At 39.7% G+C, this 26301-nt stretch overlaps 1 protein-coding gene across 3 annotated transcripts in view; it reads left to right on the top strand.

Moving 5' to 3' along the window:
- The first annotated feature begins 5038 nt into the window (after nucleotides 1-5038).
- Nucleotides 5039-26301, top strand: part of scn8ab (sodium channel, voltage gated, type VIII, alpha subunit b) — a 51919-nt gene continuing 30656 nt past the window's right edge. The window contains exons 1-11 of one of the 3 annotated variants that reach the window (XM_068720194.1): nucleotides 5039-5143; nucleotides 9173-9510; nucleotides 16540-16658; nucleotides 16918-17007; nucleotides 17098-17226; nucleotides 18685-18776; nucleotides 22210-22425; nucleotides 22642-22705; nucleotides 23185-23326; nucleotides 24380-24586; nucleotides 24669-24950. In XM_068720194.1, coding sequence (XP_068576295.1) covers nucleotides 9229-9510; nucleotides 16540-16658; nucleotides 16918-17007; nucleotides 17098-17226; nucleotides 18685-18776; nucleotides 22210-22425; nucleotides 22642-22705; nucleotides 23185-23326; nucleotides 24380-24586; nucleotides 24669-24950 — 1623 coding nt within the window. In that variant the 5' untranslated portion in view covers nucleotides 5039-5143; nucleotides 9173-9228. Of the gene's footprint in view, nucleotides 5144-7381; nucleotides 7474-9172; nucleotides 9511-16539; nucleotides 16659-16917; nucleotides 17008-17097; nucleotides 17227-18321; nucleotides 18414-18684; nucleotides 18777-22209; nucleotides 22426-22641; nucleotides 22706-23184; nucleotides 23327-24379; nucleotides 24587-24668; nucleotides 24951-26301 lie in introns of those variants that run through there. The other 2 variants (XM_068720196.1, XM_068720195.1) reach the window with 2 other exon arrangements.

Here is a 26301-nt window from a genome sequence, read left to right as displayed (position 1 = left end):
TACACCGTGAAATGGGATAATTTCTATAGTTTTAATAACTGTTAGTTTCCGAGTGTTTAACGCTAGCTAACTCAGTGTTTTAGCTAACTAAGCTAACGTTAGCTCCCTGGATGCAGTATGTAACGTTCAGGTCGAGGTAGGTTAACGCTAAGCTAACGCTAACGTTCGTCATCAACACTTTATTGTGTTGGCTCTCTAACGTTAGTTCAGTGTATTGAGTTTTAAGTTCAACAGTAAGTACGCTACATCTTTCAAGTCCTCAACGTTTCAAGAGTAACTGCAGATTCAAACAGGTTTTTTTTTAAAGCTATAAAGTAAATGATATGCAGGTGTTAATATTTAACTACATTTCTTTCCAATTTAATAAAAAATGGCATTTCATGGTTTTAAATGGCTTAAAACGCCATCTATTGTTGTAAGTTATATCAGCTCTAATTTTGCAAGACCAATTTGAGATAGAGTCGACTGTTTGGGATTAATGTCATGACATAATAATGTTATGGTCCTATAGTCAGAAAGACCCCCTCCTCACCACAGCATCTAACGTTAACGTTAGAGTTTTATATTTCTTCAGTAACCACTTTGTAGCATTACAATCATAGCACATCACAATGTTTGCTCTTTTCCATGTAACAAATAAGTAAAAAGCAAAACAAGAATAACAAATTAAATGAAATATACCAAACTGTCAATAAACAAATTATCATAAACAACATAAATTAATAAATATTAGAAAGTAGTCGGGAGAAATACACACATATACCATTCTCCATAACTCAAACGATTAACTTAATATCTATCATATAAACCTTTGTGACAGGTAGCCTATATTACTTTTTTTAATTTCAATTCAAACCTCGGTAATGTGGTAATATTTTTCCGCGTGTGTCCACTTTTAATACTTTATTCCATGGTGGGGACATTTGCAGTGTTACAGCAGGAAAGGGGATTGTGCAATAACAACAAGCATCAGTTAAAAAGGACAAGACAGGTCTGTAATCGATAATTAAACAGTAAAAAGCATATATATCTGAACAGTTGAATTAACATTAGGCCCAAAGGAAATATTTATACGGAACGGACTAATTCATATTGCACATGAAAGAACTGTCAGTTTTTGGTTTGTGATCTACCTGCATTATAGGTGTTGTTAGAATGCACAGGGCAATGTGTAAGGTGCGCTTTTAGTCCATTTACAACGTAATTCCAGTAACGTCCGCGATCGCATCATAATTATTATTATTATTATTATTATTATTATTATTATTATTATTTAAATGTATTTATTGCAAGACAAGAGACATTACATAGACATAACAACAAGAGGACCACAAGAACAGTGAGATACAAAACCGCAAACATCATATAGTCAGTGTATGGAAGAACGATGTGTGTGTGTGTGTGTGTGTGTGTGTGTGTGTGTGTGTGTGTGTGTGTGTGTGTGTGTGTGTGCCTGAGCCTTTTGAAAGGAAAGAAAAAAAACAAAAGAAAGTACATAAATGAGGGCAAATTACATAAATTACAAAATATAACGTCCGGAAAAAATTTAAAAATGAATACGAAGATAACAGCTTCACTTGTACAAGTGGAGCTGTATATAGCCTATTACTTATAATAGGCTATAATATAGATGAATAATATATAGCAACAAAAATAATAATAAATAATAATAATAATATATGTATGCATGTACGTGGGTTTCAATTGGTTGTCAGGCAAAAAAAAGCAACAAAAAAAAAGCAATAATAATGATAATAAATACATACAAATATATATACATACACACACATATATATATATATATATATATATATATATATATATATATATATATATATATATACATACATACATACATATACCTACATGCATCATAATTCATAATTATGTAATGTAGTGAAAAGTATAGTCGGATGCGCTGGGCTCCTCGGTTGTCTTTTCCTAAATCCTTATGAATTCTCCTTCACATCTTTTCTTGACCTCATGAAGTTTTCCAGCGAGGTCAAGGAGAAGGGGTTAGGAATAGACGTTAGGAGGTCATTTTTGGACTTTTCGACCGTAGCCCTCGTCTCATTTGTGGTCTGATGAACTGTCAGATTCAGTGCCCCATGCCATATCAATATTTTTCAACCTACAACCTCATATTTGTCGATGCTATGTTGAGCTTTTTGTCGTACGGAAGTGGCCGTGGTCTCATCCTTCTGCCCCTTGCCCACTTTTTAGCATTTTTTTAAATTATGCAGTGGGTGGACTTAGCCTCAGATCTGGGGCAAAGTTACACTTTATGCAGCATAAGCTGTGTTTTTTGCCATTTGCAGGGTTAAATGTTAAAGGTGCAATGTGTTTAAATTGTTTAAAACATACAAAAAAAATTAACAAACAACATCAACAGAATGTAAAGAGTCTTATTTCAAAGAAGCCTATGTATTGTGTTACAGAGATATCTACTGAAATTAGCCTGCCAGCTATAGCCCCAGTCTGTCCTGTCTTTTTACACTACTTGTATCTTGAGAGTTGCGAGTGAGTCACTGTAGCGTCCAGTCTGCCCTCATCAAAGGATGAAGAAGTAGCGCTGCCCTGAGGGCCTTCAGCTTGCTTCTGCTGCTGCTGGAAGTGAGGTTGATGAGAGCTGTGAGACTGAACCAAACCGTACATTTTCCGGCTGTCGAACTACAACATTGAGCTAAGACAGACTACAAAGGAAGAATTTGGTGATAATTCTTGGTAAAAAATTCAGATAGACAGTATTGAGCATGTTCACATCCATACAAGGGCGCCGGTGTAGGTACCAGATGTGCTTGGCCTGGCAGATTGGGTTGTGGTCCTGCCCTAACAAATGATGTCACACGTTATGATTGGCTGCATGTGGGAAAGACAAAACTGACTCACTGGGGGAGTCTGTGACCCACCCTTACTCTGTTTCTAATCGGCTATACCCTTCCAGGTCGTTGATAAAAACATTAACATTGACAGCCATGATGATAATGCAAAACCACGATACAAACTACAGAGGCCCAGGAGTAGCGCTTTTGTTCCAGGTAGGTTACCTGGTCCAAACAACGGGTAGTTTGTACAATTTTCAAATGTTATTTCATCATTAGATTCCCTTCTGATAACTTTTCAGCTGAGTAATCAATTTTGTAGGTTTCAAATATTGTCAGTTTTACGAAAATTTACTCCGTTTTTGGAGAAAAGAGGCTCCTCAAGACCACAACGAATCCCACCGACCTCCCCTGTGAGATAGCGCCAGGCAGTTGTTAGTCAAGTCAGGGCCCACTCGCAGCAGTGCGTGGACACTGAAGGACAGCCGATAGCAGACACTCTGCTGTGGACACCTCAAACTTTTGATTTGCCATCAATGTTTGTAAAACTGCCAATATTTGAAATCCACACAGTTGATTTTTTGCCTCAAACATCCTCAGAAGTATATGGCTGTAGTCTGACTGACGTCTGATGTCTCTTTGTCCGATTTACAGTACATTCGGCAAAGATTTAATGGGAATGGGGTCATAGGCTATTAAGTATTTCCATTGCTCACTATATTGAAATGCTAAAATGAAAAGTAGCTGAATGAATGAAAATGCATGCCAGCCTTTTGATTTCCTGTAGAGTTTAAGCTGCAGTTCTTAACATTTCCACCAGATAGAGACATTGTTGGGTCAAATTCATAACACCTCCTTTATAAAAACCTCTAACCCTGTATTGTGAAGGGTGGAGGCTTGAGACAAAAGGGTCACAATATATTGAAAGTAATTTCTTTCATTGACTGAATGTGAGCCGTGTGTGCACAACATGTGCTCTGTACTCTGCAAACAAACAAAAAGCTTTCTCTTGCTACTGACAGCAAAATAAATCTGTTATGGTTTAACACAAAAAATTTGCATACAATACAGTCAGCTGAATAATCCAAATCTTTATCATCTGTTTGTTTAAAACAGCATGGTGTGGAGGGAACTATGGTTTGAAAGCTAAGTCGTGTAGGACATGCGTTTATGGGACTGGGCTCACAGGATCCATAGTCATTGTTTTTTGCTTACATCAGAGATCTTATTCTTCAGGGAAATACCAGAATATAGGTAGGATTTAGTCTGTTGTCAGCAGGGGTTTAGTACAAGTGTTTACATAGACAGTTATACGGTGCTTTGAATATGCATGCAGAATCATTTTAATTGTGTTCACTGGGTCTATGCAATGTGGATCTCAATTACAGAAATAGGACCTTTTCCAAAGAAGATATTTTAACATGTCATATTAAAGCAAAGGTTTGACTATTACAATGAGTGAATTTCATTTAGTTGCTTCAGTTTGAGGGTCCTGGTATTGTTCATGCTGGCTCCTTGTCACAGGGACACTTGTATTGAACGCAGCCATCATTCATGTTATCACTAACACCTGTGTTTTTTGCACGTCAGCATGTCTTCTGGAAAATGTGTATATTCCATTTACTTAAAACCAGGTGTACACAGTTCACAATTGGTACAACTTAAATGTCACACATTGGTAAGTGATTGATTTTTAGGTCCACCTAAGGCTGGTTTTAATCAGGAATAAACAATGCAACTTGACCAAACGGCCTCACTGGTTTGTGAGAGATGAAATAACTTTTGAATTCATTATTTTGGTCATGCACCTAGAGCTCTGAAGTCCAATTATTATTACTCACCACACAAATTAAGTGTCAGGAATGTATTTGTTTAGTTAGGCTACCATTGACTTAGTTACATAGAGTCATTATAAGCTCAGAGTCGTCTTTAATGTGTAAAAACTTATATTTCTGATTCTAAAAATAATATGTAGGCTAATTACACTCTAAAATGATTTCCACAGCAGATCAAGATGAAAACAAATATATTGTCAATCGTAATACAAATCCCAACCAGAATATCAATGAGTGTTGTTACATTAACAGTTTTTGTTTTTTTTCTGCTTACGATGCTGCAGTCTCTTGTCCGTTATTGAAACTAAAGGCATTTACCGACACTCCCTAACAATTTGCTGAGAGTCATCAATTATGCAGGGTAGCCGCACGCACTGGGAAGGAAGATAGCAGCAACAATATGGCGACAGCCGCAGTTACTCTCGACTCTTTTCTACATCTGCAGTTCATTGACAGCTGTCTGGATTTCTGTTAATGCGAGAAAAAGTAAGTAGACAATCTGTTTTCTGCTTTGTCCGGTTTTTCGTGTTGTGGGATGGATCGCAGTCCTACTTTGTCGACTGACTGCATCTCAGTGCCGCAGAGCGGTCCCTCTCAGCATCTTTTCCTAGCGTCTGTGGAGGGCTCCTTGCCAGTAGGCTACATGGACAAATATGTGATGCGATGTACCAGGTAGAAGAAGGGAATTATGTTTTCGAAGAGGAAAACGCGGATTTGGGACGCGACGCGGTAGAAAACGGAGAGACGGCAGGTTATTTGGGGTGTTGGCCTGCCGCTGGATTGGAATGACATTTTTACTGTCAGAATGTGAAACATACGCATATGGGATGTATAGAAGTGAGATCACGTCAAACTTCTCTTGAGTGGCGACACCTAGCCTATATTTCCCCATGTGCACGAATAATGCGTCGCTTGCAACATTTCAGCGAGCAATTTCCTCGCTATGCCATTATTTTATAACTATGATAGTTGTACCCCCCACCCCCACCTCTGCGCCCCCTCCCTCTTGTAATTCCGTTGGAGACTGTATTGCGTGAGGAGGTAGGTGCGTCTTTAGTTTGGCAGTCCTCAAACGGGCCGCGCCACCCTTTTCTGGTATTTACACAAAATCGGAGCCATTAAAAACACGTTTTCCCATCGCGGTATTAATCTATAAACCCGCACCACGGGAATCCCCGGGTCTCTGCCGCCTAGACTATCTACACGGGTGTGGTATAGCCTCAAGGCCGTTTTAGTGTCTCTTTTTTTTGCTGTAAATAATTTCACCTTTTTCGGTGTGAAATTGGGATGTGCTGATGTGCTATGTATGGGTCGCTTCGAGTTGAGGCCAGTGATGTGTTGTCAGGACATGGGCTGTGCATTCAACTGACCTACTATGAGTTTGTTAGTGAGAGCATATAGCAGCAGTAAACCACACTGCAGTATTTTAGGCTTTGGCCCTATAGGACAACGGCGCGCCTCGGTATTAAACAGTGGACGTTCCTGGGGACTACATAGGGAACGAATCCCTCTCAGGGAATGAATGGCACTGGCATGACTACACGATGTGAAGGGGAGCGGGTGGTCTTAATCCCGCACGAGGAGAAAGTTCTCATAGAAATAGGAGGAGGTTTTCTTCATGGGTGTTTATCTCTACAGTGGCCTGATGTCCCATGGTTCATCATTTCCACCTTTCTTCCTCACCCCTAGTCTGTCCTTTGAGGAAAAAGAATACACTGAATTGCCATAACTCATCAATATTTCCAGTCAGAACGTTATATATTTACCTTAATTTAACTATGCTCAGGAATAAAGTTGCACCCACCCGTATAGGATATGAAAGGCCTATTCATATATTGACTGCCAAGTTATTCACTTAGTAAATCTTGCGCCTGCTATTCTCGGTGATGTTGGGGATTAGGACTGAGGTGACATCTAGTGACAGGCAGCATTAAAACATCACTGCAGGAGAAGGTGTGTAAGTTATTTACCGACCCATGTGATTCAGAGGCGAGTGCCCTACACACATCCTCCTCACCGCGGCGTCCGGTTAGCTGATGTCAGGTTATCATCACCACGGCGAATAGAGCACAGTAGAATTTTTTTCCCCAGTAAACGGGACGGAGGCCGTGGTCCGTTTGGATGTCTTTCCTCCGCACAGAGGACGCATCATGGTAGCATGTAGCTAAACGCAGCTGAACGGGGACGCTGACCATCTTGTCTTTTTTCCCTGGGAGGCAAATAAGGCTTCCGGAGTTGTTCGTTTTCACGGTCATCAATCCGTTTTTATTTCCGGACCCACTTGACTCGTAACGGATTTCACGGAAACGAGAGCGGTTAAAGGGGCTGCGGGCATTTTGGTGCCGACAATGTGCAGTAATGGAATTCGTTGTTGGCAATTTCTTTTTTTTGTGTAAGAGTGAACCGAGTAGTCTTTCTAAATAAAAAGGTGTTTGTCAGATTGTTGCATTGTATGCTGTGTTGCTCATTTGACATAGTGAGTCAGTGGACACCAAAAGCATTGAGCAACATCTGCAACATTTTGAAGTAGCATCCTCTGGTCGCCTTGTAGTTTTGCTGCCTGTTTTTAGGGTTGTCCCAGTGTAGGCTACATGCACTGCTGGGCATGCTATTGCATCCTGGTTTGAATCACCTTGACGGTAGATCAATTGATGTAGCATTGGTGGAAGGAGACTTGGAGGTTGTGTCGAGGTTGGGTTACTTGAATCGGACTTCGTCCATCTTCTGGATGGCTGTGCTTTTTCTCCAAGATACTGGTCTGTTGGATCTATATCTGCCTGTGGATTTCTTCTGATTTCTGTTTGATATCGCTCCAGGTCTGTACCCATGTCATTGTCTCTGTGTATGTTGCACACACTGACTCATTTTTTATAGTCTAAACTATTACTTGGCTGTCAAATATATTGTATCAAACAGCATGGCCATCAGCCAATTGAGAAATGCATCTGTTGTAGGAGCCTAGAGAGATGCAGTTGATAATGTTATGACAACCTTATTGTTTAAGCAATGAGTCAGAGCCCCAGTGGTTGAATCATTTCCAGTCTTCATGGACTATCTTTTGATCCACTTTAACAGTTTAGAATGCTTAGTTATCAAGCAAGTACAGTAGGACGTAAGACACCAAAATGCACACAGTGTGGCCTGTGTTGGGTGTGCTGTCATATATGATTAACATGGGACGAGTGACATCTGTTTTAATAGGTTTTCATTTTTCTCAAGCCCAACAAAAAAAGGAGCAAGTGAATGGGTTTGTCATAGAACAACAAACACAATTTTGCACATTGTTATGCAACAAACCTAACCCCAACCATTATTTTATTTACCACAAATTCCAGTTACATTAATTTATATTCTTCATCTGTAATGTAGATCAATGGATATGATAAGAAGATGGCCTAAGTAAACTCCAAAACAAATTCAAGCAATGAGCCTTGCTACAACATCAGCTTATTAGGTTCTTATGGTGAACATGTAGCACTAGACTTTTTGCTAACTTATACATATCTGTCTGTTTTACTTGCTTGGCTTAAGATTGTGTGGCACTTTGTCATTTCTGCCCAGGACAGATAGCATTTAATAGCCTGTGTGCTGGGAGCCTCTTTCATACTTATTTTATATCAAAATCAGTCAAGTAGAATAGCTATAGATTTAAGTGTGTGGATATGTATTCTACCAGTCTATTCTATTCTACCAGTTTCAGCACCTTATTTAAGATGAAGCGGTTGTTATCCTGCATATATCTATTGTCAGTGAAAGCTGTTTAGACTAAACCAGAGAGACCTCCATGCTAGAACAATGAGTGTTGCTGTATAGAGCAGCAGAATTTGATGTCTATTCTCAGTGAGACCAGCAGGGCTATCAACACATTCACGTCACATGTAGTTACATTGGGCCATTGTTAGTAACACCATAGACGTTTATAGATAAACATAACTCTAAATGCAACATTTTGGCATGTTCGATAAAAAAGGAAAGTCCTGATAAAGAAAGGAGAGAGTCAGACATATGAGTTTGTTGTGGGATAAAGATCCCATCATTTGTGAGCATTAACACAAGAAGAATAATCATGTCTCCTTGAGAGCAAACAAGGAATTCAAAGCTGTCTACTGTAAGTGCTGGGTAGCTACTTGAGTTTAGCTTTTGGGGATACAGGATCAGCTGTAGTCATTAAGGTTTATGGAGAGCACAGAAATAGTGCCTACTGGCCCATGTTCCAAATGTTTGCATGTTTTCAGCATTATTTTGCTTTGTTTGCGTTCCCTGCCAGAACTAGAAAATTCCCACTGTGAGGCTTTTTAGCAACACTGAACCTGAAAAAGGAAGCAAAGCAACTGGTCTAATATGTAAATCAATTTAATCGTAACTCTTTGTTGACCAGTCAGTATCTTTAATATGACTGCCAGTTTAAATAACTAGATGACATTACTTTTTTCGTTGTTTTATCTATCATTTTTGTTTTTTGATCAGTACCATATTCTCACACGTTCTCACTCTGTGTCCCTCTTGTCCTCTCAGAGCTCGATGTCTGGGATGGAAAACAAATAAAGAGGAAATAGCTGCAGGATGAAAACATGGCCGCACCCATTATTGCAACCCCAGGCCCTCACAGCTTCAAGTATTTCACCCCTGAGTCGCTTGCTAACATCGAGAAGCGTATCAATGAAGAGAAGAACAAGAAGCCACCCAAGCCCAGATCGGACAGTAGTCACCGGGACACGTCTGACGAAAATGAACCCAAGCCCAACCGGGACCTGGAGGCGGGGAAGAGCCTGCCGTTCATCTACGGCGATGTTCCTAAGGGAATGTCGGGCACACCGCTGGAGGATTTGGATCCATACTATGTGAACATGAAAGTGAGTTGTCACAACTGTCTAATGCACCACCCAGTTTCCCCCCCAAACACTGTAGTGAAGAGGCTTAATGTAGTTGAGAGGTTTATGGATGTTGAAAACTTTCACAGATGTATTATTCAGCTGCTATGCTGAGCCATCAAATGTTCATAGTCTTTACCTTTTTCTCATGTGAATTGCAAGCACACCATACACATAGGTAATATGAAATTCACAGGCAAAACAGATTCAGGTTTTATATCAGTTAATTTCAAAATGATTGTAAAGTTATTGTATTTGCTACATAGATAGGGTAATAATAATGCAAAGATGACCTTGAGACATTTAAGAGCTTTTGAGTACTTTTTAGTCACTGCTACAGGGGCTTAGAGACACTCAGTGCATTATTAGATCATATACTAAGGCCTGTGAGTTTCTTGTGTACACTTGTACAACCAAAGAGGAGATGCAGACGGATGTAGTGGCTCTACTCCTGCAACGCTGCAGGGTTTCTGTGGAATGCAGTTGTCGGGGCAGTGGTAATTCTCATAAAGGTTTCTGCAGTGTTGATTAATTATTCTTGTTAATGCAAGATGATGTAACATTATGTTAATGTGCCATCGTTTACCATAGCTAATTCAATTATTTTGTGACAAAACACACGTACAGATGACAAGTGCTATGTCCAACAGTAGGCGTGACTGATGGCTTCCCAGCATGCACTGAGCCAGTGGAATTATTATTATAATTTTATCTATATTGCCACACTGTTATTAGACTTATTTTGAGCTGCTATTATGTTTTGCACATTGTTGTACAAATAATCAATACGAGTAAATGTGAATACACCGCAAGTTACTTTATGCACAATTATTTAGGTTTTCACCTTTTTATTGTAATTATACGATTGTATAAGTTTGCCCCTTGTTAAAGTGTTGCCTCTAAAAGAACAGACATGGTTTGACATTTCTTTGACTGGATAGGATAAGATGATCTGAGCTGTATAAATCTGTCCTCATACTGAACGTTATGACAGACTAACCCACAGAAGCAGGATGGTGATCATGTGACACCTCAGTTTTAAACTCATCCTAAATCCTTAAATCACAGCTAAGCTAATGACACATTTCTAGCAACATGTGCAGCTGTATTATTTCTCTCCACTTTTTAATTTTTTTGGATTTGCTGCAACCATGTTCTCATCAGTAAGTACAGGTAATTGCCTCTAAACAGTTTTTTATCTATAGGACTTTTTGAGTTTGGTGTTTCACAGTACTTTTGGGAGTTTTTGGTGAGAAATATTTGCCATTAGAAAGATATGTGAATACTCGGATTAGCTGGTGCAAAATCTAATGGAATAATTGTGTGATAATGAATAGTTGCTGCAGCAACAAGCAGGGATGTTGTGCCAACATGCCTAAAAAATAATGAGTGTTAAGGTGAGATCCAAAATGGAGTGATGGCGTAGTGGGCTTTTAGCCTGCTAGCTAGTTAGTTTTTCTACTAGTCCTATCTTACCAGATATGTGTATCAATTCAGGTTCTGACTTATCATTAATTCTGCTTAGTCAAGATCTGCTAATCTCATCATACCCATCCATGTGTTGTGTCAGCAAGTTCAATACGACTCACAGGTTAGGACCTCATCATCCCTCTCCATCTTACTATCATTCATGTCAATCAGTTTCCTAATCCACTAATGTATTTGTCCTTCATCAAACCTAAGGAAATGCCTCTAAGTATATTCACGGTTAGGGTCCATTCTTCCTCCACTGTGCTCATCTTTCCAGTCTGCTCGTCTCCTCTACTCGACCGACAGTCATCCTATCGCTCACCATTGCACTGTATGTCAATGAGTGTGTCAGCTGCTGGAAACCTGATCACAGCACTCATGCATCAAAGAGAGGAAGAGGGGGCAGTGGTGAGGAAGAGAAATGCAGCGTTGCAGTTCTTGTTTTCCCCTGTGATCGGGAGAGGACTGCCTGGGCTTTTCAAATGTCTGATGTGATTAGGCAATGTTAAAGCTGCTGTGGTCATACAGGAAGAGCAGAGTGGAAAGGATGGAGGGCATACTAGTGTTTTAGCTGCACCGTGCACGTGGACACATCTGTGCTTAGTTTGTGTGTGTGGAAATACAGTTAAGATGATTCTGCTTGAATTGGCTGCTATGGACAAAAAGCACTATGAACAGCTTTCAGGTTTTGTTGATGCAGAGGCTTTATTCTCCTCCTGAATGTAGCTTTCTGGTGACTTATTACGGGAGTGTGCAGCAGACCAGTCATATCTGCTCAGACTACTGCAGGGCCGCAGCTACTAGTGAGCGCACAAAGGGAGCTCACGGCTCAAGCAGCAGCCTCTGAATATCAGCATATAGCACTGTACACACCATTACATTATGTTCCTGTCCCACCATCTTTGTCTCTGTGTGCGTCTCTGTCCATTACTTTCCTTTTTCCTCTTCCATCCGACACCTCCTTTCCGGCATTCTTTTTTTCAAGGTGTAGTAAATTAGAGGGAGGGCCAGGCTTTAGTGCTCTGTCTGAGTCAACCGTCTCTGATGACACAGCATCCTCCTGTACAGGGTTGAGTGAGGAAGGGATAGGGTGGGGGGTGGAGGGGTTGAGTGTGCTTCCACTGCTAGCCAGGTTGGTGTCAAGAAGGAGGGTGGGGTAAAGAGGGGATAGTGGGGTTTTTGTAGCACAGCTTACAGGTAAAGTAGTGGGACGACGCATTTTTTTGATATGGTATAATATGCTGGGAAATTAGATTGCAGTCATACATATTTTGGTGAGACATTACTGGCTGGGTCCTCACTGCAGTGAGCTTAGTCAGAAGCATGTGAGTTATGTTTTAGGTTATAATGCTAATAGATATTCAACTAAAGTTCCTCATGAGATCTGTGCTGTTTTGTCACAAAGCATCAAAGTTCCACGGTAAACATTGTGGAAGCTGTTGATATTTTTGCGTCTCTGTAAATTGAATCAAGATGCACTTATTCAATACCAGGTGCTCCTTACAGAATGGGCTAAAATCTAGCTAATAGTGTATGTGTGTCATGTTTTCTCTTTCCATTCTGCAAATATGCTTGTGAATCCGGATATGTTCTTAAAAAGATCTGATTTGCTTCTGTTTATGAAGGTAATTTGGGGCTCCAACTGCAATCAATTGAGGAATTGTTTAGTTTATTAAGTATCGTATAGAAGTGATTGTTACAGTTTCCCTGAGCCCTAGATGATGTTTTGAAATGAAAAAGCCCTAAGTTACCTGATATGCCATGATATATTAAAGATGGAAATGAAGCAAATCCATAAACAAGAACCTGGTAACACCAAATGTTTGATCGTTCCACTATCCATATTTTTGGCAATTGTCTAATCTAATCAATTAATTGTTTTTATTAATCATTTTGCCGCAAATTTATTGACATCTTCTATAAGTTTACAGTCAAAATCTGTGAAGTAATAGAGCATTGTCAGTTTCTGTCTGTGCTGCTTGCCTACCCAGTCCTCCTCCTCCCTCCGTCTAACCATCCATCTCAGGTTTGGCTCTCTCCCCTTTGCAGCTCTCTGGCTTTCTGTTCTGCATCACTCTCGCTCCACTCCCTCATCGCTCTCTCTCTCTCTCTTCGGCTTTCGTTGCTGCTGTCCCATACCCCTGCAAGCCCCTCTCCATATCCCTGCTCCACTATTCCTCCTCCTCCTCACACACACACACGGCCACACAAACACACACACACACACACGCCATCCTTGCAGCTGCATTCTGCCTCCTGATTCTTGCATATGTGCCTTTTTCTTTAACGCTCTATGGAGAATTAGGAACATTTTACCAGCTTTGCAGCAAATACGTCTTACAGTGGAGGTTGTTCTGCTGAGTTGTGTATTTATGAATGTGTGTATGGCCAAGTTTGTATGTAAGTATATTTAACTATGTAATTAAATAGGCAGATCAGTGTTACGTGATACGTGTGTGTGACTTCAACAAACCTTGTGTAACATATTGTTTTGTGATCCATTGTACTTATCCACTACTACAGTCACTCTATGTTTATCCATATGAATAGATGCAATTCATCCTCAGTTTCCTTGGCTTACTAGTGCACTACATGGTTGATATGTTGATCCCATTTAAATGTGCGGTGGAAAGCAAAACCTTTAATACAGTCGCAGTAATTTCAAGGTCTCCAATTCACTGCTTTTGTTTTTGAAATTAATTAAACTAGGGAAATAGGTGATTCATCAATTAATGAATCAATGTTAAAAATGTAAACAATCAACAATATTTCATCCAACAGTATGGTGTATGCATTGTTTTCAGTGGTTGGACTACATCTCCGTACAGTTGGGATAACTGTGCCATTTGTACCACAATTAACCCTGATCAGAGCTCATGATGCATACACAGTGGTTTTCTATTCAGTAAGTAAAAACTATACATAAAGGATATGATATAGAATGACTTTTTTTATTACCAGTGATTTCCAGTTAAGTTATTACACGATTCATCTCTGACCACATTGTTTTGCTCATATTCTTAAATTGAAGTAAGACATAAGTGTGTTCAGGAGATCAAAACAATTTTATTTTTCTACTTATTATAGGCATTGGTAGGCTACAGCCCTTTGTTATTGACACAAGAATGGTTTAGTATTTACTTTGTAGTTTCATCCTCTTTATGTCCTTTAGTAAACCTTGTTAAGTTATTCTGTTTATTCAAATACATGTTGTCATTATTTCATTTTAGTCCATTGATGATTGAAATAATTAACTTGTCTTTAATTAGGTTATGATTTAAATTGTGCTGTGAGAACAGCTCATCACAATGAAGCTTTCATTAAGAAAAATTAAAGATTTAGTATTTTACAAACTCTAATGTTTGAACAGTTATCGATTAATGTGGCACAATCAATTAAGGAAATTGCCTGAAATTTGCATCCCTTGTTGTAATTGTGCCAGGTTGCAAAGTTTGCATCAACAGCAGATTTTTCTGTCTCCAAATCGACACAGTACCTTGAGTAAATGAAGCCTCTTTATAGTTGAATTGTAAATATTTATGTATTCTTTTTCACATTTCCATATGCTGTAGAGGATGAAGCATTGAAGCTCAGACTCAATAAGGACTAAGCAGACATGTTTTCTGTAAGGTGTCTATAACATGTTTGTGTCTTCAAATCAGATGTTTTTAAAAACCTCTACAAATCCGAAGCATTTAGCCATGAAATTATTCGTCACATTGATTAACATGTGGAACATATTTATGCATGCTGGGGATCTGTAAAGCGCTAATGAGATATCGCTCATTTCACAGCCTCCTCTTCCATCCACATACTGAATGTGCTCAGTCAGCAAAACATTTGACCTCTAAGAGGCAGATTTACCCTTTGAACATGATTGTAGATCCTGTGTGTTCTGGTATTTGTTGTGTTGATTAAGTAGAGATCATTCTTTCTCCATGTGGCAGGGAAAAATGGGGAAAGGATTTTTAAGTATTGCAGATGCTTTATAGGCAGAAAAGGAGAGGGGAACGGAGGGAGAGAGATAGAGGAGTCCTCCGATGCAGAGAATACATTTTGTCTTTCCCCAGACTGCAGACGCTATTTTTAATTTAATTAGATTTCAGGACACCACTTGTCTCAGGACAGTTGTCGTCGCATCCCCATTTCTTTCTAGTGTTTCCCATGGTCTGAACCAAAATGGTGTGAGTATTTTGCTAGTTGCTGGTGCCATATTCACAATAAAGACCATATGCTTCTATCACGCATGTATGCTCTCCACCAGTGGGTTGCCATCACATTATTATCATTATCATTGTCATTGTAAGAGCAGTGATCATTATACCTGAACATAAAACAGCAAGCAATATAGAGTTGGATTTATGATCTGGTGAACATCATTGTGACAACTTATTTATAAATTGCTGTGTGTTTTTTTTTAATGGATAAACCTAAATTATTTGAAATGTTTTAAAATGTTTACAAAAGCTGTTAACTAATTTGAAATATTTTTTTACAAACAGGATCATGCTATGTCTGTATGTAACCTGTAAATACTGGCAGGTAGCATTATCAGTGGTGTCGTAAATACACATGAGGGGATGTGGCGAAGAAGGAAAAAACAACCTTGCAGTGTAGGCATGCATAACAAACGTGTGGTTTGGATGAGAATCTCAGAGTTGAGAATCCCACTAGTCCATTTGTTTGTAAATGATGCTCATACTTCTCACTCAGACCCCACATTGTCTTTGTCCAAAATTGGGCACAAACATCCACAAACCACACACAGGCACACACAAACAAACACAGTGCTGAAACACACACTGCTGCCTCACCCCAGTGCACAGCCCCACGTGGCCCAGTGCTGTTTATGGGTGGGGAGTGGTTGTTGAGAGCCTAGAGTCAGCAGATCTGCCCCTGATCGATGACAGCATTTGTGGTTCTCTTCCAGTAAGAGCTTTAAACTCGGGCCGAAGAGAAGCATTTGACCACAAAGACGGGAGGGCTTCCCATTCACCTGTCTGCTGCTCAAAGAGCTACTGTCATGGTGAAAAGCTTGCCAGAACAGAGACTCTGTCTGATGCAACCAGAACAGAGGTGTTAACTGTATTCCTGGCTCTCGAATGACTGGCCACAGAGGAAGTGATGTCAGCAGAGTAAAACACAGCCTTGTGTCCTTGTCCCCCTGACTATGATCCCTTATACTTTTTACTCGTTTATCTCGTGTGCTTTGTATAGTATAAGGCCATTACAACCTGAAATAATTTGCTCGCTGTTGTCTCACTGCTATTAGGGTAAAGATTTCAACATGGGTAAAGGGACAGCACAGTGAGCACTTTAATCAAAATGCTATGTTGAAATGGATCACAGTCTCACCTGCATTAGTCCTGTAGTTAGAGTGCCCTATGATTAAGACGTCAAGCTGTAGGCATCATTACAAAAAAAAGAATAGTAGTAATGCAAAGGTTTTCAGACCATGTATGGAAAAGTGTGAAATATAATTAGTTCGGGAAATGTTCTAACTGTCATGTTATCTCTCTCTCTCTCTCTCTCTCTCCACAGACATTTATAGTCATCAACAAAGGGAAAACACTCTTCCGCTTCAGTGCCACGCCCTCCGTGTACATCTTAAGCCCTTTTAATCTACTTAGGCGAATAGCTATTAAGATTTTGATACATTCATATCCTTTTACGTGATTCATTTCTTTGCTTTGAAGTGAATGTAAAACAGTATTTTAAATATTTTTCTGCTGATGTCACAAGTCGTTGGTTAAAAGTAAAATGCACTGTAAGCTCTAAATCACTCTCTTCTCCATGCTCTTCCCTCTTCCTTAAGCTTTACTTCAATACTTAAGTTTGATTTTAGTTGTTGGTGTACTAAAGTGTTTGGGGTGTTATGGGCAGCACTGTTCAAACTTTCCTTGACTTCTGTCCTCTCACGTTATTCAGCATGATCATCATGGCTACGATTTTGACCAACTGTATATTCATGACATTTAGTGACCCCCCAGAGTGGTCCAAACAAGTAGAGTAAGTACTTGTCCATACTTCCCCTCAGTATTCATATCCTCGATTCATGTGCCTGTCAGCGTTTTACTCTCTTCTCTCTTTGTTTTCAAGGTATACCTTCACAGGTATCTATACGTTTGAGTCACTCACAAAAATTGTCGCCCGAGGCTTTGCTATAGATGGGTTCACCTTTCTCAGAGACCCATGGAACTGGCTGGATTTCATGGTCATCTCAATGGCGTAAGTATTTTAACTCATAATTGTTAACAATAAAAGCCTTAAAGAAATTAAAATACAGTAGTTGAAGGCTACATATGACAACTATGATCAAATGTAAACAAGAAAAAGCACAGCAAAAGACAAAAAGCACCAAAAAGGAGATTGCAACATGACAAATAAAAATATCATGACATTTTATCAATTGGATAGAATAAAGTTGTTGGACGTGATTTTGTTATAAGAGATACTAGTTACAACAAAACAGCAGGTAAACCTTGAATGGCAACAGCACTTTCTCTCTGCAGACACTCCTGCTAATTAAACAATACAAGTGTAACTAATCACATGAATAATGACTGCTTTCCATTCAGGCGTGATAACACCAGGGTAATAGTGTGCATGCTGGCTCGCTGGTATGGCATATGAGAACACAAGTTATTAGTGACACCTGTGCTTTTACTTTTATGAAATGAATGTTTTCTGTCAGAAAATTAATTTTCATCAATCAGTCATTTCATTTAAGGTGCAAACATTTCAGATACATATTTTAGTATTCATTAGGATTTGATCATTAACTTACAGATTCTATCATTGTGTAGGTATCATAACATGTCCATCAAACTTTTAATCTCAATAAACTTGTTTTTGCAGTCTGCTGGAGTTCTTTATCAAATTAACAATATAGTGGTATTTTTATTTAAAGATGGACAAAGACAGTGCTCTTATATCTAAAAGCTGCTGTGGGCAACTTTGGAAAAACAAGGAAAAATCGGCACGAGTAAAACCCGAAAAGAATTACAGCAACAAACAAACACACTGTTGTAGATATGCTTTCCTGATTAGGTAATTAAGACTTCAGCAAGGGCTTGCAGAGGCTGAAAACACTCATCAGACATTTTGTCGTGTGTGTTTTTTAATGATTTGTGATGAAATATAAGGTGAATTTGACTAAATAATTCAAAATAGGTTCTAAAAACAATTGCCCAGAGCACCTTCAATCCACATTAGTCCATCATACAATGTTAATAATGCTTATTATATATGATGTAACAATCCATTATTTCTTTCCTCTGTTTGGGATGGCTGCTGAATAATGTTATCTGATCCACCTTGCAGGTATATAACAGAGTTTGTAAACCTAGGCAATGTGTCAGCTCTGCGTACGTTCAGGGTTCTGAGGGCTTTGAAAACAATTTCAGTTATTCCAGGTAAGACAGTCCAGGTTTTTGTGTTTGCGGGTGGGCGAGTCCCGGGGTTGATGTTAGGTGTGGTTTTGTTTCAGTCCCTCTCCTCTCCTCTTCCTCCTTTGTTCTCTTCCCACTGGTCGGACAGGCGTTCTCTCTCTCACCGTGGTGTCCCTTCCTGGTCTTCGATGGTGGTGCTGGTGTCGTGCTCTTGCGCGTACATGCGTGTGTGTTGTTATCGTGTGTGTTGTGTGTCATGGGGTTCTGTTCTGTGTGTCATCCTACCTTGTTACAGATATATAACAGAGTTTGTGGACCTTGGGAATGTCTCGGCGCTGAGAACGTTCAGGGTTCTCCGAGCATTGAAAACAATTTCTGTCATTCCAGGTGAGACTCCCATTTAAACACTAAGGCTGAGCCTACTTTATCTATAACCTGTCTTTATTTCACTGACTTTGTTTTTGTTCTTTTTAAAAAAAAGGATGTTTTAGAATTTCTTCATTTTTTTGTTTTACTTTTGTTTTTATTACGATCAAAAATGGTAGCAATACATTTTTGATAGGCTTAGCAGTCTACTGGCAGTCTTATGGGCTCACATGTCCCATATGGACAGCCAAGCTTATGCAGCACATCAGGATATGCAAGAGCTATCTGTCTGTTCATTTCTTCCCCAAGTTAAATAGAAAAGAATGTCCAAAGCAATGTGATAATATAGGGGTGAAGTTAACATGTTATTTCAGCAGTTGACTTTTAGGATGGTATTATGAAGATGAAACATGAGTAGTTTAAATTTGTCAGTTTTTAAATCTGGTTTGTGTACAGTTTAATTTCACACATTGATCCAAATTGTCATAGTCTATGACCTTGCCTTCTTTTTTCTAAAGACTTTTTGATTCCCTAAGACTGCCAAGCCTAATTTGACAACACATCAACGCTGCATGAAGCTTTGAGACACATGCTTTTACAAGTTTGGCTTTAAGGGGCTTTTCTTTTGGATTCTATCTTTTGGTTTAAAGACTTATTTGATTCAGGCTTCAGATATTATTATTTTTTTCGGAAGATCTTTGTCCATCCTGGAATTTAAAGGGAAACATACATAATCAATAAATATAAATAGGCAAAATTCTGTAAATATGTGTTAGATTCCACACTATTTTTTTTCTAGGGAGCACACAGTGCCACAAGTTTACATTTGCTTATAAAAGATATCCAATTAAAAACAATATGACACTATGAAGTTACTGTATCTCAGCAGATATGCACACACACACACACACACACACACACACACACACACACACACACACACACACACACACACACACAGTCAGTACAGCACAATAAGCTCAGCCTCCAGCATATAGCGCTCAGTTGTGCTCTGGGCTACGCCAGCCTGAGGGCTCACCCTGCACTGCAAGAGCGGGTGAAAGAGGTGCCTGGGATGGGAACGGTTCTTCGGTTAAGGCAAGGTCACCATCACGGTTTACAGACAGGTGATGCTGACACCGAGTCAATTCCTTCAGCCTTGGCGTTTAAATGACCTGCATGCCACCTCTCATTGCCCCCCCCCCCCAGCCACCAACTCTTCCTCACCTGTCCTTTCTTTCTCCTCTTCACTTCCTGCTTCCTTGACTGAGCCTGGTTCTGTGCACTGTTTGTGGTGCTGCTGTGTTCAGTTGATTTGTTGGATGCAGAATAATAATTAACTGCAGCTGGTCAGGAATGTTCTCATAGATGGACACAAGGAGAAAAGGGAAAAAGTAATCCCATGGTACAATTTCTCTTCTCCAGATGGATTCTAAATCCAGTTGCACTCTTAGAAATAAAGCGTCCAAAAGGGTTCTTCCTAGAGGACTGGAGTTCTACGTGAACCGTTTACTTCTGAAAAACACTTTTTGGAAGAAAGGGTTTTGAAGGGTTCTTTGACAGACTTAAGAGTTCAATTGAAAAACGTTTTTAACCAAAGAACCCTTTTTGGAAGAAAGAGTTCTCCATAGACTGTTAAAAGCATGGGTATTAAAAAATCCTCTAAGCCCACACCCCCAAAAAACTATGATTGTGAACCATGATTGTTGTGTTTTGAGCTGCACAACATAAGCCCTTTAAGAGCCTTATTAGGCCCAAGGCTACTGGAGGTGGCTCCCTAACCGAAACAAAAACCATGGTTAAGGTGGAGAAAGATCTCTGGGATATAACAGAGAATTTTATATAAGGGTTCTCGGTAGAACCCTCTGGGTGGGTTTTAGATTAAACCCTTTGAAAATAAAAGGGTTCCAGTTAAGCCCCCTGGGTGGGTTTTTGTTAGCACCCTTAGAAGATGGAAAGTTTCTGAATGGAACCTCCAGAGAGGGTTCTGGGTGGAAGTATTACACCATTGAAGGGTTCTCTGTAGAACTTTTCATAGGGGTTTCTGTTTGGAACCTCTCACTGATGGTTCTATGTACAACCCTTTATGTTGGGTTTAAGGTAGAACCCTCTGAAAGGGTTCCAGGTGCAAACTTTTTCAAAGTTTCTGCTGGGATCCAGAAAGGGTTTTCCTATGAGGACAAGCTGAAGAACCCTTTTTGGTTCTGGTTATCACATTTATTTCTAAGAATGTAGTGCTGTTCTTCCTCAGTGAATAGAAATATTTTCTGAAGTTTATGAAGTAAGTACTGAAAACATGTAAAATGAAAGTGTGTCTTTCTGATGGAAATATCCTGTACAGCTGTAGTTTTTGTTGTGTTGTTATGTGTTTTATGGTGAAAAAACCCTGAATGTGACCTCTATATCTGTGGTTCAACTTGAATGCATCTTGAATGCAACTTGAATCATAGTCAAATCAGTGTGCTATTATTACATACTAGATAATCATGTCTTTGATTTTATTGAATGCTTCTAGAATTATTCTTTTTGTTAAACCATATAGCTAGAAATCTGCTTTCAAGACATACATTCACCAGAGTTTGAATTTGAGAGAGACTACAAAAGTGTTGACATGGTTTGCACGTCTGTTCATGTGATGGCAAGCAGCTAGTTATAGTTTGGATAACGTTTTGTAGTGAGCGTTAATGCAGAATCTATGCACAGCATTTACCCCAGCTACTTTTTTATAGTAGACCTTTGTTGTGGAATATGGTTCTTCTAAAATACAATGCTCAGATCTTTGTAGTTTGGACATACTGTACAGTATTGTAGGCACAAGTGTTTTGTATTTTCTAAAACCTCTGTAAACCTTGCTTTAAATCAACATACATAGCACAAACAAGTAAGACATACAGGATTTTACATAAAAGTAGTGTATACATCAAGTAAATTAATACTCACAAGAACAACATGGCCAGCATCTATCTATTAATTAGATCATTTAATTCAGAGAGCAAAATTCAGATTTCCATCCTGGCAGGAATGACGAGAAGAACATCGACAAGCTCTGTCTGTTTTATTCTCTAAAGAAATGCACGTGACACACTGAGTCAATTTCTGGTGTTGAGGATTGGCAGTGTGGGCGTAGGTGCTTGAGAAATAATTCTAATGTCTGCCAAGTTTAGATTTATATAACAATACAGGATTAGATATGAGTTACCTAACTTAACTTTTTCCGTGCTTGACTTGAGTCAGCTCTGAACTGCAGCTATAAAACCAGCTTATGCACTCTTTTATTTTCTCTATCTGTGTGTTTGTGTGTGTCTGTGTGCATTTGAATTTGTATGATGGTGTGTGTGTATGAGTTTGTCTGTTTTCATGTATGTGCATACATGCACATTTGTGTGTGTGTGTGTGTGTGTGTGTGTGTGTGTGTGTGTTTGTTTGTGTGTGTTTGTTGTTTATTAATTGACAGGCCTGAAGACCATTGTGGGTGCTCTGATCCAGTCTGTGAAGAAGCTGTCGGATGTGATGATCCTGACCGTCTTCTGTCTCAGCGTCTTTGCTCTGATTGGACTGCAGCTCTTTATGGGGAACCTGCGGCAGAAGTGTGTAATCTGGCCAATCAACATTACTGAGCAATATCCGATAAACGGCACCTTTGTCTGGCGCGACTACATCATGAATGACAGTGAGTAATTACCTTGACACTTGATTGAACTAGTTGCACATGATTACATAAATGGGACTAGACATAAAGTGTGTGCATCCTAGTGATTCTTTTCTCTTTGTATTGTTTTGGATTTTAGAAAGATTACATTTTTTTTACTTTGACAGCTCAAGGTAACATATTTTTCCCCAGTGGCTAACACAAATGACTGTTTTTTGTTGTGTTTTTTTTTATAAGGTAATTTCTACATCCTCCCTAATCAGCTTGATGCTCTTCTATGTGGAAATAGTAGTGACTCAGGGTAAGTTAGTGCGCCACTCACTAAGTGCATGCCTCCATATTTATACTTGTTTTCAGCAACTGTCTCCCATTTTTCTGTTGCGCATCTCATTTCAGACTGATGGATCTTCAGGCTACATTAGCTTTTGCAAACTTTACAGCACACAAAAAAATGTTAATAGCATTTAACCAAGAAATTGGGGTTAGTTATACTAACAAAAGCTAATTGTATTATGGGGGGCACTATTTATGAAATAAATCATGAAATATTAAGGTAAATCATATCAATATCCTACTCCTAACAGTGTACATGTAAGCATGCAAGTACAAGCAAACAACAACAAAACACTCTTTTTTTTTTCAGGCCCATTTTCATGGTCCTGTTGTATTTTAGACTGCGAGTGGTGCCTGTATCTGTAACGCCAACTGTGTTGATGCTTAAGTGGCACATTTCCGTCACTTGTTAAGATACAATTTTGTATTCCTGTGTGTTCCTTTCAGACGATGTCCGGAGGGCTTTACATGTATGAAAGCTGGAAGGAACCCCAACTATGGTTACACCAGCTTTGACAGCTTTGGATGGGCTTTCCTCACCCTATTTCGCCTCATGACCCAAGACTTCTGGGAAAATCTATACATGCTGGTAAAGAAGTGTTTTCTAAATTATTCTCTCTTCTCCTTTGTCTCTTATTGGTATGATGTAGATGTAGAACACTTAAGAATTCTGTTCAGTAGTACCAGACAGTAGACATTTGTAATATATCATGTAACCTTAATCACTGACTATTTTTCATTTAGAAATTGCTTTTTACAATTATATTTTTGAATATAAGGATACCTTTTACCTGCCACAGCCAGCATTTATCCTGTGTTTGGCAGGTGGAAGGTGCTAAATTCATTCCCTGGATTACGTTTTGGCCTCATCTTGCAACTGTTTTAGATAGCTATATAAAGCACCTCTAGTCCTACCAAGATAACTAAAACACCCCCTAAGCAGTACTAATGATTTTGTCCTCACTTCCTAAAAAAAAAAAAAATACATCATCATCATCCGAATGGATGAATCAGCAAAGGTGCCTCTCAGCAGCTCTCCCCCATCAGTTAATTTGCCCTCTGGATAAAAGGGAAGGAGGGACAGCTGATCACAAATACTGTGGCTCGGAGTGTGTGAATAGCCACGAGATTTGTGTTTGTCTTTCATGCAGGAAGAAAATAATTTAATTATATACATTTGTTATGAAACAATGAACAAACGTTAATTCATTTTTTGTTGAATGACCTTTAGAACAGTCATGATCTCTGCCAAATGTATTTTTTAAGAGATCACTAAACCAGTATTACATCTGTGCCTTTTTTAATCCTCTCACTTTCTGTTGCTCTTTGGGACACACATGCATGTACAAAATATGCAACATCAGCTCAGATATCTGTAACGTTAAACTCCACTACCATGACATTGTATTAGCATTTATTTCCTCCTCCTCCAGACCTGCACCTACGCAGCTATAATAGATTCACTTGTTTCACTTGTGTTTAAAACTGGGAATACTGGCACTCTAAGGCTTCTTTCCTGTCTGGATGTTTTTCGAGAAAGTCAGGATATATAGAAGCACTAGCAAGGCGGACTTATGTTTTAAAAACATGATTTTTCTATGTTAAATCACTCTAAATCTAACTGTTTGTGTTTGTCTGTCAGACTCTGCGAGCTGCAGGGAAGACCTACATGATCTTCTTTGTGCTGGTCATCTTCGTGGGCTCCTTCTACCTGGTGAATCTCATCTTGGCTGTGGTGGCTATGGCTTATGAGGAGCAGAACCAGGCCACTATTGAGGAGGCGGAGCAGAAAGAGGCTGAATTCAAGGCCATGCTGGAGCAGCTGAAAAGGCAGCAAGAAGAAACACAGGTTGGTCTCACCCTCTCTGACACACATACACCTTTACCTGTTTCATAGTTTAGGGTTATCATGTGTCTTTATTTTCTCTCAGGCTGCCGCCATGGCAACATCTGCAGGCACGGTGTCAGAGGCTGCATTAGAGGATGAAGAAGGAGGGCACTTGTCCCGCAGCTCCTCCGAGGTCTCTAAACTGAGCTCTAAGAGTGCCAAGGAGCGTCGCAATCGCAAGAAAAAATGGCGTCAAAAAGAGCAGGAGAAAGAGAAGGGAGACAGCGAAAAGGTTGTCAAGTCTGAGTCAGACGATGGCAGCAAGAAAAGCACCATTCGTTTCCCAGGAAGCCGGCTGGGGAGGAAGACATCCATTATGAACCAGGTAAAGTTGGCAAAAAAACAAAACTGTACAGTAAATGCAGTCTGCTGTTTGACTTAGCATGTGCAGATACACCTACCAATGTTTTAAAACACATTATTTGCAATGTTACAGGAATTATTGGGTTCAGGTCGATCAACCACACCTTCCCCATGTGACCCAGCTGAGGTAGATCAGGCCTCAGCTTATGCCTAGAAAGAAAGTTAGCTACAGTACGTCCTCTACATGACTCTCTTCTTCTCTTGAGCCACAGCCATCTTGAGGCTCTTTCTGCTGCTTCGGTATTATTGCTGATGGCTTTTCTTTGCCTCCCTCTCTTGATGTTTAGTATGTTGTGAGGTCTGGGCAAAGATTGGGCTGCAAAGCCCCTGCATCCAACTTCATAAGGCAGACCTTACTCTCCAACCATGAGGAACTGCACTTGCTGACCAGTTCCTCGCACTTTGCAAGTTTCCTCTTAGGCACCTTGTCCAAGCAATCTTCTCAAGGGACTGTCTGCTCCAGCTAGATGATTTGTTTGATAGGTCTGACCAGAAAACAATATCTGGTTTCAAAGTAATCACAATATGCTGTTGGAATTTCAGCTGCCTCTCCAGGTATGCAAACCACTTCCAGTCAGGGTCAACATGAATGTTTGTTTAAAGTGAGTCAAATCTGCGCATCCAAAGTTATTTGTTCATGGTTATCAAATAACACTAAAGAGTAAAGTTCATTGTCATGTTGAATTCCTGTTTCTAGGATTATTGAAATGCTAACTTTGTCTTTACCTGCTACCATTTTCTTGCGAGAGCTCAATCTGTACTGCGCTTGTGCAACCTTCAGAGATGAGAAGGAGGAAAGATGGCTTTCTCCTTAGCTACTTCCATCATCAATTCCAGTAAAAAACAATGTGTTTAGTTCTTTTTTTCAGACAAGTGAGTTGCTAGATTGGTGTTTTACTTGCCCCAGGCAATTGGGCTATGCTTATTGTTGAGCCCTGCCAGTCCAGACCAGGATTCTGGTGTAATTTCTCTCTCTCTGGATCTCAGGAGATGTTGGTTGGTCCCCGGCTCTGAGGATGGCCTGGGTAATGACTTTCAAGACCTGGTCATGATGACAGCTGCATCTCCCCTCTGCCAGGGCTTTGGAAAGGCAGCTCAATATGTGTTCCAGGTTTCCCCTTTCCATGCACTGTGGACATGCTGGTGACTCTGCTTTGCCTCTTGTGTGGATGTTTGATTGATTGGGAATCAAATCATATACTGCCTGGACAAAGAACCTGATCCGGTGCAGGTCGGCCTTCCACGACTTAGCCCAGGTCCTTTCACTGCAAAGCATCATTCCATCTTGACTTTGCCCCCTGTTGTTTCATTGC

The sequence above is a fragment of the Cebidichthys violaceus genome, unplaced genomic scaffold (genome assembly GCF_023349555.1).
Source record: "Cebidichthys violaceus isolate CVI_PGR_0920_01 unplaced genomic scaffold, fCebVio1.0.p SCAF_25, whole genome shotgun sequence".
Classification (NCBI taxonomy): Eukaryota; Metazoa; Chordata; class Actinopteri; order Perciformes; family Stichaeidae; genus Cebidichthys; species Cebidichthys violaceus.
This window is presented reverse-complemented; position numbering and strand designations above follow the sequence as displayed.